Here is a 14,378-nt window from a genome sequence, read left to right on the forward strand (position 1 = left end):
TTTAAGTCTCTGAGTTTTACAAATACTCCAGCTAAGCAAAAACTATTCCTCTCAGATACCTTGCTGACTGAAGAAAGAGCTAAAGAAAACTTTCACAGAATGATCTGAGGGATTAAATTCTGTGATAGCAGCCCGGTTTTGAGACTTCACTTGAAGCAGAGCGCATCAAGACACCTGAACAAGAGATAATGACAAAACAGAAAACATCACCCACATTATGCCAAAAATAATAGTCCAGATTTCCAGCTGAAGAGAGATCCCAAGGGAAGGAAAGGTTAGGGAAAGAACATTAGCTCAAGGTCCTGCAGCATGGAAACTCAATCCTAAGTAATGTGGATGCCAGTGGTGGTTTAACCAGATGGCCAAGCAGCGTCATTTGAGGCGATATAAAAGTGTGCTCAGCTTTTTGCAAAATTATATGTTGCACATGCTTTCAGCCTTGCTCCAGCTGGCCAAGTTCAGGAGATGCTCAACACATCTGCTTCACAGAACATAATACTGTTGGGCTGTCAGGACATTGCTCACATTAATCAGTTTTAGAGGTGTAACTGTGCAAGCATTTTGTTTGACTAGCAGGACTATTTAAAAGAATTTTATAGATACTCTTGCATTGAATACCCTTATTTTTGATGCATTTATTTAATAAAGAAATATTATTAAAACTGTGTACTCTTATCTTAGATGATAGTGCTTCTGTACACTGCAATTTCAATGTGGTAAGATATGAAGTACTCTGGAGTATTCCCAAGAAACATACTCAAAACATCTGCATATTAGCAGCATCAAGGAATGAAGCCAAGCTGAGACAGAGGTAACTACTGTGGATTGTCACATCAAGGACAAACTCTGATGCCCATCTCACCTTATTTTAACTAGTAACACACAAAAGGGAAAGCTACGCTGATTAATCTGTCAGCTGACAGCTCAAAGGTCAGAAATCCTGTCATGACAGGAGAATTGGACTAACCTATAGAAAAGATAGCATGGGTTTGATGAATAACAGATACAGAAACAACTCCGTGAAAGAGAAGTGACAGGTCATGGTGCTCAGAAACCAATAAAAACTTCTACATGCATCTAGAAGTTTTAATAATGGGAAATGAGGAAAAAATTAAGTTGAACCAGGGCAGGTCATAACAACTCACCACAAGGTGGTTGTGATACAACCATGAAACAGGCAAATATCACTTTAGGACAGAAAAAATATTATCACAACAGAAGTGATCAATAGTACTGAAGATACATTCCGTACTACTCCATAAGACCCTACTTGGACCGTTTCTGAAATACTGTGTAAAACTGGAGTCCCTCATTTTCAAGAAAGGTAAATTCCAACACAACAGGCATAGAAAAATTGCACAAAGAACAGAGATTCTGTCTTACAGGTGTGAACAGAAGGAACAGGTTGCCCAGAGAGGTGGTAGATGCCCCATCCCTGGAGACATTCCAGGCCAGGCTGGACGGGGCTCTGAGTAACCTGATCTAGTTGAAGATGTCCCTGCTCATTGCAGGGGGTTGGACTTGATGACCTTTGAATGTCCTTCCAACCCAAACTAGTCTATGGTTCTGTGAACTTCATCCACTTAGGCTGGCAAAACTAAAGTTGAGAAGGGATATTATGGTAATTTACAAATGCAATGAAGTGGTGAAAACCGCTGCAGGAAAACAAATATAACCAAACAGCAATAAAAAATAACAATGATGATAGATGGCTGGGAATGCAAATGGAATGGGAATTAGGAAGGATGGTTATGAAAGAGGAAATGCAGGATACATTTTTGCTCATAACACGCTGCTCAGGAAGTTTACCAAAGGGAGATGCCACATGCCTGTGAGTGCATGACACCAGAAACAGTAAGCCAGGGAGATGCCTTCTCATTCAACATACACCCACATGAGGTCAACAAATTAAAGATCTTGAAGGCAAATCCACCAGACTTGCTCTGCAAACTCAGATTTCATCATTAACAAAACCATTATCAATATTTTGCCCTTAGGACTACAGCCCTGGACTGGCCTACCAGTCCACTGAGGTTCTCCCCAGATGACAAGCTGCAGGAACATTTCACAATGGGTACAATGCACCGACACTCGGGCCGTCCCAGAATTGGCAAGGAAAACAGACAGCACTGCACTGAAGAGCAGCACACTTGCTTAGAAGGGATGTTGTAAAGTGCAGAATGCTTGGCAAGTTAGTTTTTCAACCTTTCAAATCTCTGTGACCCTCCAAATGGCACAACCATTCCATACGTCCAGTTCTATTTTTTTCTACAATTAAGCGGGAGTGGCAATCCTTTTCAATTCCATAAATTAAATCCGGCTTGAAATGGCCTTCAGAACGAACGCCTGGTATAAAAAGTGAAACTGAAATGTTATTAGACATGGAAATGAAAAGCAAAGAAAACTTAATTATCGCATCAAAATTAGTATTTTTCCTGTCAATTTATTTTCCTTAGGCAAGGGTTTGCATGATGTTTAATTTCCATAATAAAATGTCACAGCTGATTCATTATTTTACATTTGATTACCATTTATCACATTTTTGGCGCATTCACAGATTGGTTTTGGACTACAGCCAGAGTAGTTTTGTTTCAGAGCGTTACTGAAGTGAATGGACAGAGAATGAGCATTTCTGATCATAGTGGATGGGGGTATAAAATACTTGTTTCACAAAGGTGTAACAAATTGGCTTAGAGGTTTTGTGTTTGTTTTTAATTTTGTTTGAATGCCCACTTGAGTAAATTCACAGAATCACAGAATGGTTTGGGTTGGAAGGGACCTTAAAGATCATCTAGTTCCAACCAGCCATGGGCAGGGACACCTTCCAGTAGACCAGGTTGCTCAAAGCCCCATCCAATTAAGCCAAAGCTGGAGAAAAGCACGATGTTATTATAAATACAGGGATTAACTGTTAACATTATGTAGTAAATACTACAGGCTTCCTTATCCATTGGCAGCTTTTCAAACCAAACCTTACTGACCAGACAAGCCCAACTACCCATCATAATAATGATCTACACAACTATAAGAGCAGGATCCCTACTAGTGCTTCATGCAATTGTTACTACAGGGACCTCCCTGTCTGCCATACTCAAGACATATTCCGCCAGCAGCCAGCTAAGGCTGGGAATGCAGCCCAGGAGCACTCCCTACACTTTTTGGAAATCCTGACACCACGGAGTAGATTGCAAATGTAACCAGAAGGTAGTGCCTGCAAACCAATCCTTCAGCCAAAACCAATGCCAAGGACACTGCTTGCAGTAAAGGGACTTTTGGGCCATTGACACTAAAAACACTGAAAGTCACCTTTGCTCCGTTCGCTTGTCCCCACACCATTAACTGGATCTCAGAGGATGGGTCAAGTCGCATGCTATTTTAGTCTAGTCTTCATATGAAGAATTAGAAGCATTTTTGCTGCTGACAGCCAACTGAGCTGATTCTTAATCCAACCTGAAAAAGGCTTTTCATAGCTCTAACGTACAATCAGAGGAAACCATCAGTTTAATACTGCTTTTCTGTTAAGGTGTGCTCCACTCCAAAAGGCAAGAGTTGGGAGGACCCAAGGAAGCCCAATGTCAGTCTGAGCCCTCAGGGTAACAGGGACCTGCACAAATGATGAATCGAGAGTAATGTTTTGTTCGTTATTTAACTGCTCCCAATCCCTAAATCACTCAACGCTTCCGTAATAACGTTCCTGACTCAAAAATCCTCAGCGAAATATTTTATCAGGAGCTCCCCAGGGGAAATCTGCATATAATTTCAAGCTAAATCATGCTGTGAAATACTCTTTTTTCAAAGAAAAATACCTTCTTCTGAAGACACAAACAAGCATGAGCACTGAGAGGAACCAAGCAAGCAGAAAAAATAATGGATCAAGTACTTTAGCAAGCCACACTGTGGAGTCAGACCAAAGACACTTCAGACTCCAAGGGAAGTGATTTTTTAAAAAATAAAGTTGGCACACACCAGACACTATATCCTAATGTGAACTATAAAATATATTTTTCAATTCATATCGACATCCACCTCAAACATGAGTAACTAAAACATAACAGGCTGTTCTGCAGTCAATTCCCAAGCCCTTGTGAAATGACTGTTGCAAGAGGGACTCCAACCAGCGGAACATGTTACTGCAGAGCGCAGAAAACGAGAAGTTTTCAGGTGATGGGGCAGGCAATGAAGCCTGTCGTCTGAAGCTCAGCCAGCTTCCCCCGAAGCGCCCTAGCTTATCAGACAGTGTACTCCCTTGACAGGTGCTGCTTCTCTTTCTGAAATAAATTGATTTGACAGGGCAATATTAACAGTGCCCTGAGTTGTTGAGAAAGCTGCGTACAACAAGAGATCTTTGTTCATCTGCCTTGGCTAAGCTCACGGGGGCGGATGTGAAAGGTATTCCCGATTCAGTGATTCCAAACAAACAAAAAAACCCCACACAAACAAAAAATCCCCCACAAACCCCCTACACAGTCTCAACAAAACAAAACCTAGGTTAAAAAAAGAGACAAAAAGATGGAACAGAGTCTGCAGGAGAACATTACATAGGTGGGCAACAGGTAAAAAAAAAAAAAAAAAAACAAACCAAAAACTATGGGGCTAATTTTACATTCTGGGTAGCAGAACAGGAATACAGAAATTTGTTTAAGAATTATAAATGCTTGAGAACATGTATTGTGCCCTGACAGATACACAATCTTGATAGATTACCTATTTACAAAGACTTAGAAGGATTATGAAACACAGTCAATGTCCAGTCACTGTCTCAGAAGCAAGATAACTGCAGCACACAAACTCCTCTCCCACCTGATGAACTGTGGCGATTGCTTACCTGCAGGCTCCTTGGCTGTGGCACACAGCCTGATGCTAAACCTACGTTAAAAGCTGACTAAACCAAGTGTGAAGTTTATCTTGATTTGCCACTGGACACAAACACACGAGTGACAACCACCACTGCCCACCTACCATGCAACAATTTGATCACGTGTTTAAATGGGGGTAACAGCAAGATTTGGTATGAGGAGGCAAAGAACGACAGGCTGGAGACACTCCTGCTGTCTCAGTAAGCGATAGGCACTTCAGAAAATATTATTATTTTGTGAACAAAACCAGTACACTTTTGTCCCACAAAGCCAGTCTTTTTGAGCAAATTTAGTTTAGGTATTCCAAATCAGGATATGGATTTCCAGCATAACGCATAGTAGCTGTGGAGATGTTAATTTGCATTGGTTACATGCAGTACCATGTGAGCTCCCAGCTATAAAATACCACAAGTCAGTTTTTTTTGGGGGGGGTGTGTGTTTTGGTGTTTGGGTTTTACTGGGGTTTTTTTGGTTGCTTTTAAAGCTTTGTATCTTAAGAAAATTACAGAAGAGACCTTTAAAAAAGAGCTTTTTTTCTTTTTAGGAGGCATTGCATTTATTTATAGAATCTCTCTTTTGTTTCTTTGATATTTGCATTATTTTTCAAGAAAATGACAGCCATCATTTTCATTTCTTAACATTAAACTTGGATAAGATGCAATTTTACAAAACACTAATGGACCTATATAGAATTTTTTTATCCTCCTTAAAGAGGATTAAAAATTGTAGCATAATTCTAGTTCAGAAGGGATACTATTTTCCTTCAGTTGCCTTTTCTCCCCAATGTAACTCGCATCTGAAAGTCTCAATGAAGACCACAAGTTGAAGTCTTACAGGCACTTCAACTCAAAATCTTATTTAAAAAACTGCTGGTTTTTTTTAAATGCCTAATGTTTTTGAAATGCTCTGCTTAAAGTTAAGCTTCAGCACTGCAACACCACCATTTACTTCTCAAGAAAAATATCCTTGCAGGACTTAAAATTTACACACATTGACTTGTTATGTTTTAATGATTTGTCATCATTTCCATAGCATATTAGTGCAGATGCAGCCTTCCCCAGTCTGTCTCACCTATAAGACTACTCTGGTTTTGACACACATTAGTATATCACATCATATGCATCCCAAGGTTTTTGAATTCAAGACTGCTTTGAAAAGCAGTTGACCTTCCCTAATGTTTGGTCTTAAACAATTTTAAATGTTTTGTTAAGTATTTTATTTCTTCGAGTCAATTACGTGCTCAATATAAGTCCAGAATCTCAACTTCAAGCAGAATTTTTGAATTATGGTTTGCTTTCCCCCTCCAAAATGTCCAAGTGTTACAAACAGCAAGTATTACAACAACAGAAATTACCATGTATACATGGTTACCTTGCTAAATGTTCATTCCTGTTGGCACTATTTCATTTGATGCTAGCAGAGCAATTCAATTACAGGGGAGTGAACAATATTACCGACAAACACTATAGGCACATTTAAAAATGAACAAAGACTGAAGCCTCTTCCCTTAGGCTGCAACCATTTATTCTGGAGCCCCATCTATTTCAGCTGTGGGGGCATGATTTTAAATAATTGTCTTTAGTAAGACAGAAGTCATTTTAAGTTGCTCCCGAAAAGGAACCAAGGTTTCCACATTTAACATTTCTTTCAGCAAATATAAAGACTAAACTTCACAGCTACACAAAATGGCATTTAAAGGGACACCTATCTTCAGCACTGCTCTGTAAGTGAAAAATCACCATTACCTAAAAGTTTCCACAAAAGGCTTCTAATTTCTACTATTCCAATTACCACTCTCTAGACAATAAAAGTTACAAAGAGTATCTATCTCAAAATGGTTTTTGTTATAAAGCACTTAAAAGCATTAACTCCTATGAGAAGTGCATTTGTTAGGTGGTGGTGTCACCGATTAACACTTAGAATCATAGAATGTCCTGAGTTGGAAGGGACCCACAAGGATCATGGAGTCCAACTCCTGTCCCTGCATGTGACAACCCCACAGTTCACACCATGTGTCTGAGGGCGTTGTCCAGTCTCTTCTTGAACACTGTCAGGCTTGGGGCCGTGACACCTCCCTGGGGAGCCTGTTCCAGTGCTCCACCACCCGCTGGCTGTAGAACCTTTTCCTGATGTCCAACCTAAACCTCCCCTGGCACATCTTCCTGACATTCCCATGGGTTCTATAATTTTTAGCCAGAGAGCTCAGCACCTGCCCCTCCTCCTCCCCTTGTGAGGAAGCTGTAGCCACCATGAGGTCTACCCTCAGTCTCCTCCAGGCTGAACAAACCAAGTGACTTTAGCTGCTCCTCATACTGCTTCCTCTCCAAACCCTTCACCAACTTCGTGGTCCTCCTCTGGACACTCTCCAGTAGCTTTATATCTTTTTCATCCTGTGTAGCCCAGAGCTGCACCCAGTGCTCCAGGTGAGGCCGCACCAGTGCAGAGCAGAGCGGGACAATCACCTCTCTCGCCCGGCTGGCAATGCTGTGCTGGATGCACCCAGGACACTGTAGGTTCAACTTGCCATCGACCAGAACCACATGCTACCAAGTGCACTGGTTATATCACAACATGCTCCAAGCCCAGACTGCCATGTGAAAATGCCTTCAGTTATTCTTTTCCTTTATGCAAGTTGCTCTTTCTCCAAAGGCACATATTTTCTCCTTCCCCCTTTCTGGCATGCATGTGTTATACACCACATTCTCTCTCACAGTTTGCTACCAGTAGAAACACAAACCGCTCACTGCACAGGACAGTTGGCTGGTGCCGCAACGCTGGGACTGCCCTCCTCGGGATTTCTGAACAAAGCCAAGCAGTAAGCAATGAAGGGGACTCTTCAACCCTCGCCCTTCTATTTCCTCAGCACCGTAACCCCAGCCACTCCTGCCTCACGACCCCCCAGCACCCCCGTGGACCGAGTGACAGCCCAGTTCAGAGCGATGCACATGCGGGCTGGCCAGCAGGATCCAGAAGCCAACTTAAACCCTCTAGATTAGCACAAGGGAGGTGATTTTTTCTCTTCCACCTGCTTATTTTCATAAAATTTACAGGCAACTAGTATTTGCAACTTTATAATTTTAGCAGAGAGACAAGAAATAGCCAACGGTTTAAACAAAACTAGTGGTGGAAGAGAAGAGGGAGAAGGATGGATGGTCTAATAATAATCTGATAACTAGTCTCATTTAATCCTAGGAAATCAGGCTGTCAAATAATAATTATGTAAGTTCCCCCTTTATTTTCATCCACAACAAATTATTTTGCCATTACGATGAAAACCTTAATTACAACTACACAATGAGAACTCTTTTAAATGAACAATTCTCATTCTCAACATAAAGCAGAGGTCTGAATGCTGCCTGCTCTGCAGCCAATGGAGGGCTGTTCTCACTCACTAGGTATTTTAAATTACTACAAATATTTTCCTTAACATTACAGCATCATCATAAACTTCCTTATCCAGCAAGGGAAAGCATGAAACATTCAGCATTCAGAAGCTGTGCTGCTCTACCCAGTTCCACCCAAAGCATGACTCAAGCTAGGTTTTATTATTTCCTGTAGCAGCGCTTTATCTAAATAAAATAATTTTCTGTCACAGCTGAAAATATTTTGATTCCAAAACTGTGTCATACTTTGAGCTATGTCCACTTGGAAGAAATTGGTCTCCAAACACACCTCCATCAAACTCTATACACACAGAGCAATCGTATCCCACCGTCTTTCAAGACATCCTAGAAGAGCTTCAGGATTTGCTGGCAGTTTTCTTCTCCCCAGAGGCTACTGCTCTGGGTCTGGGGGCTTTTGTTGCTGTTTATTTTCTTCTGAGAGGAGAGCAGCTTGTTCAATACTTGGTAGAAACCACTTGCTCTACAAAAAGTATCCCTGTGCAACTTTTGGCAAATCTTGAACTGAAAAGGTTTTTGCTAAGCCAGGATTTTCCTTATTTTTTTTTTTCCTTTTCTCTCCTTTTTTTTTTTTTTCTTTCTTTTCTTTGAAATGGCCCAGCCTCCAATTACCAAAGTTTTTTTATGGACTACAGTGCTCTGGATGTTTTCTTTACAAATTGAACATGAAATAGAATATCGGTCAACGTGTTCAAGGTTGGAGAATGGTACTCAATGAGGAAAAGAGAAAACCCCCAAAACTGTATTAGATATTTAAACACAGATAAAATAGTCATTGAAAAGCCTAAACATGTGATTTTTTTTTAATGGACATCCACTGCTCTCCCCTGACCCAAAAGCTAGTCACCTTGTCGCAGAAAGCCAACAGGTTGGTTGAGGACATTTTGCCCTTCATAAATTCTTGCTGACTATTGCTGGCCACATCCTATAAATACCTGATAAAACCCAGTTTACTAGAAACCTTGTCTCCACAATCATGATCACACTTAACAAGGAAGAGCCTCTAATCTCCCTCTCAAGTTCAGAGTTGTAAGCGGTAGTCCAGAACTCCCTTTGATTACGAGTCTACAAGATGAGGTGGGTCTAGAAGGTCTCATCGCTCTCCACACACATCCACAGAATGTCCAAAACCTCCTTAATTACAAACCAAGGATATCCAGCTCTTGCTTAATGACTGCCATTCACTTCTGAGAACTTGAGAGAGCACCTTGTATTTTTCCCAAGAAATGGTATTTAACAAAAGCAAGCCTCATGTTTCTGAAAAGCAATGACCGTCCTTGATGGCATCAAAACACTGAAAAGATTGTGGCAGAAGTAAACCAAACTTGCAACGAGGAACCAAAAGCACAAACAAGCTATCTACAGTCTAACTATTTCACCATCCCTAAGTGAAAACACTCCTGTTATGTGGTTTCTCAACCAACTTTGAGAGATTTGTGGAAGAGAAGCAAAAACAGGAAAGAAAGAGGATGTGAGGGGTGGCATTTTCAGAAGCAGGTGAAGTACATAAAAATCCTTCAGATGGATGGGATTATGTTAACTCATGGACAAACATTTGCAAGTAATCTCTCTGGTGCATTCACAGAGGAACAATCCTGTGTTCTGTACAGGACAGGGACAGAGAACATTCTCGTATTTCAATACTGAAAAAAGGTGTTTTGGTGAGAAAATACATCATTACTGCCCAGAAGAGACAAAGCTAAACAACTTTGGAAGAAAGTTTACCTGTTCCACAGGCCAGCTGACTGAAGGCAGGACGTCTAAAGACACATGTCAGTCATGGTACCAAATAACAACTTTGCTTCAAATAGTACTCAATACGTAAGAGTACACATGCAATATATGCCTCAGACTATCATTAGTTTCAGTAGGCTAGCACTTAAACTTCGTGATTTGGAAGAGAAAAATCTATATTGCTTTCTTGAACCACAAAGATTGCCATGAAAAAAACAGAATACATCATACAACTAAAAACTTCTGTAACACTCTTCTTTCTGTATTTGTGACAGAGATTTCATAAATACTATCAAACTGGCATGTCATTAAAGCACGACTTCACACCTTAAAGTGGTTTATGATGGGCTAAGCAACAAAAAGAACTCAGCCTGAATTAAGACTAATAGACACCTGTTCTGAATAAAATTGGGTGGCTAAGATCCCTTTAGAACCAGCAATAAAATTAAGCTTTCAGTTCTTACGACCTAACGAGCAGCAACTAAATTCACAGTGAAGTTTCTAATCCAAATAAATTTTTATTAAATAAGCATCAGAAGTTATTCTAAATAACCATCAATGCCAACATGATATTACTTCCAAGTTAAAATCTTATTTAATGCAAGTGCTTTTTAATTAACAGTGGAATTTATTCTCAAAGAAAACTCCTCATAAAAAGTATTTTTACGATTAATTTATTTTTGAAAGCAAAAACATGTCGCTGGTCTTAATCATATTAGTGTTTAAGAATTTTCCATCAAGGCTTCTACCCTTTTTTCCATGAGTATTGTTTTGCATACTGCATGTCTGAACATTTTAAAGCAGCCTCCTTCAAAATATCACTGATGGCTATAGAAAAACATCAGCTGTTCAACAACTACTATACTTTTCATTCTTTTTTCAACTCACAACAAGATTTAGGCATCTGTGGAAAAGGGATGGAGAGCACTTGGAGTTTGTATGCTGTCATTTAGAATTAGTGTTGATGTATTACCTCTGTCACAGCCCAGTGGTGTAAAAACTGGTCCAGATCAGTTAGGTAAAGACGGACAGGTGAAAGCTGTGTCTGGCTAATGTGTGGCTTTCCTCTAATGCCCTGGAGACTAGTCAACTCCTCTCTTGAAAACCCTAGAGAAAAATAAGCAGTACAACAGTATCACAAAACAAGCAAAGCACTGTTCTATTTCAACAGCATCATTGACAGAAACTGTCTTTAAATATATGTCTGCATAACATTTCGTTGTTGTTAAAAGGTTCTTGCTTGGTATTTTAAATTTAAGAAAATCAAAATACAAAGTCTGACTTCTGAGAGGAAACAAGAATACTTGAAAAATCTATGGCATACCCATTTAAACTATAATGTATTAAAAAAACTGTAAGAGGGCAACGTTACGCTATTTTCAACATATCTTTTAAAAATAATTTTAAATAATTTTAAAACCCAGGTATAATGTAAGACAATTCATCATGTGTTCACAACAATTCAGTAAAATTCTAACATAACCTCAGGGTTAAAACAAACAAACAAACACACACAAAAAAAGACAACCCACACCACTTCTGGCTTATTATTTCTAGCCAGGTATTAAATGCTTTCGTGAAACAGGACTACTGCTCCAAAACAATCGCTTTGGTTTTGCTTTCATTTTCTCTGGTATCAGTACAGCTCTCTTTTCACTGTTTTAGGAAAAAAAGGTAATTCTTGAAAGCAAAGCAACTGAACATTATGAATGACTGAGGTGATGAAGAAAAGATACTTTAATCACATGACAAGTTACTGGAAGATATTTCTTAGCAATATTGTGCCATTTTAACCACTGTAATTTCCAAAAGTTTCATCACCATAGAGTAAAACTATTTTTATATCTGAATAAGAATATAGCAGCAGAAGTAATTCTGCTCACATGCTGGGCAGCTCACTTCAACATACTTTGATTACTTTATTGTGATGGAGCGTTTTTAATAGCATAAGCGTGTCCACAGGAAATCTCAAAGGCACTCATTTATACTGTTACAAGCCAATAAGAGGCATTTACTTAGATCTAGAAAAAAATTCTTATTCACGTCATATACTGAATTTAGGTTTTCCTCATACTTTCCAAATAAAGTTGCTAAAATGAAGAAAAAGTATGCAAATACTCAGCCCAAGTGGCAAAGTGTAAAAATAGGGTGTCAAAAAAAAAAAAAAAAGGTTATCTTGTATGCAAAACATGTAACAAGATTAGATTTACTTTCAGGAAGTACTTACTACACCATTTATTCTAAATTAAATCCACTAATTGACTATCAAAACAAATTTCATTTTATTAATTCTGAATTATGACATTCACATGGATTACCTATAAGGGTTGAAAACAAGAAGCTGAAATAGTCCACATCACTCACTGAATTATCCTGCACTTGGCACTTCCAGCCTGCAAAGGATGATCTACACAAAACCAATAGCAGATAGTTTATTAAAAACCATGTAATTAAGAATTCGCAACCTACCTGCACAATACAATCAATTAGCATGACTAAATTGTTAATTTTAGCATTCCTGTTTTTAACTGTTGTTGTTAGAATAGCATTTTAAATAGATTCAAAACCAGAACTTGCTCTTTTCAAGACAAGTAACATTGAACTTTGCACCCCTGCATGGGCTTAGATTGTTAAATTGATTAAATTACTGAGATAGCAACTCCTCATAAATACCGACATAACCTTTAATATAGTGACGACAGCCAACACACAGTAAATTAAATTAGTTTTATTTCCTTATTTGGTAAAAGTCATTATATTACAAAGCTGGGCTGTATTTTTCATTATATACGCTACTTCTAATACAGCTCTTTACATGAACAATAGATTCCATTTAAAAGCAGTCTCAGCATCTATTTTTGAGTAACTAAACCCATTGAACACAGAACTAAATTAAAAACTTGCTTTGAGGTTTGGAACACAAAGAAATAGCAATATGCAAAGGCAGGAGCAAATCCATTACCGAAGCTGCCCGACACTTCCCTTTTTAGGGGCAATCTGTTAGAAGTTGGAGCACCAGCCTACTTGTGGTTTCTCAAATTAGAAGCCGCACGTGCTCGTGGAAACTCAGAGTGAACAGACACCACTGATCACCCAACAGCAGCATCTTGCACGCGTATCTATGCAGAACCAGGAGACAGCCAGGAGCTGGGAACAAGCGCATCTCACACACGCTGCAGCTTTGCGTCACATTACGCAAAATGCATGTTATTCAAATCCACTTGTACACTGCTCTTGGCACTTGCACTGCAGACTATCGATCTTTGCTGTAAGAGATTGCTGCTTTCTGCTCCTGCAATCTTGTGAAATTTCAGAGCTTCCCAATGCAATTTTCCAAGCCAACTATCTGCCTCAGATCACTTTTTTCCTAATTTCTCTCCGCTAACAGCCAAAATGGCTTAGCTCATGGGTAACAAAATTCTGGAAAGCTTGTTTTTAAGAAATTCTTTACAGCTCTGTGTTTTGGGAGCAAAAAATATCAAATTTGGAATACCTTTGTGCCAGGCATATGCATTTTCCCACCCCATGAAAATCCATCCACAAGATTTCAGTATCCAAAAAAATGACAGCTAGAATATGCACTTGTCTGGAGCTACTCAAAAGGAAAGAAAAGAAAACAAGGAATTTCAGAATTTCTTTAAATTAAATAATCTGGATTTAATCAGGCTGCCGCATCAGATAATTAATTATGGGGGGGGAAGAGAAAATCACAGCTAGGTGAGAAAGAACAAAGAAAAGCTTTACTAAAGCTCCCACTTCACATCGTATCCTTAACGGCAAATCCTTCTTTCCAGGTATCTCTCAGGCAACCTGGTGACTTTGCAGTGCAGGCAGCTCTGCATGGTCCCTTCTAGCTCCCAGGAGTCCTTCAGTCCTCCTCCGATGCCTGGCTCACTGCTTCCTTTTCTCAACCTGTAGTCTCTCAGTCCCTCTCCACTTGTCAAGCTGCCACTTGGCTCCAACTCTGTGTTCTCCACCCCTTGCCCCGGGCTGGCAGTCTTCGCCCAGGAGAAGGGAGAATTTCTTCCCTGCTTCCAAGGAGGTCCCAGTTTCCTGGAGAATCCCCCGATTCATTACAGCACCAGCGAGATTTCCCGCACACTGAACTAAATCAGCAAGAGGTCTTGCAACCTGTTTCCCTGGGGATTCTACATAAGGTGAACATTCACACAAGAACTAGATCCATACGCCAGAAGAAAGAATGAAACCCACATCTTGTTCAGCACAGGGGAAGAAGCTGCCTGAATCTAACGTAAAGGGACCATGAGTCAGACTTGAGGTCAAACATTACACCAAAATAAGCACTGAGGAGCATGAAGAGAGATTCAGCGGAATTTAGGACTTACTGGACACAGAAATTGAAATTGTGATGCAATCAGTAAGCAAA

General features: G+C 39.7%; 1 protein-coding gene across 1 annotated transcript in view; it reads right to left on the reverse strand.

Annotated features, from left to right (window-relative positions):
* Positions 1-14,378, reverse strand: part of TEX10 (testis expressed 10) — a 58,049-nt gene that overhangs the window by 6,173 nt on the left and 37,498 nt on the right. Inside the window, exons 11-12 of the mRNA XM_082044742.1 lie at positions 12,310-12,398; positions 10,965-11,098 (exon numbers count right to left, since the gene is read on the reverse strand). Coding sequence (XP_081900868.1) covers positions 10,965-11,098; positions 12,310-12,398 — 223 coding nt within the window. The remainder of the gene's footprint in view (positions 1-10,964; positions 11,099-12,309; positions 12,399-14,378) is intronic.

This window comes from Streptopelia decaocto (assembly GCF_964273445.1).
Source record: "Streptopelia decaocto genome assembly, chromosome: 2".
In the NCBI taxonomy this organism is placed as follows: domain Eukaryota; kingdom Metazoa; phylum Chordata; class Aves; order Columbiformes; family Columbidae; genus Streptopelia; species Streptopelia decaocto.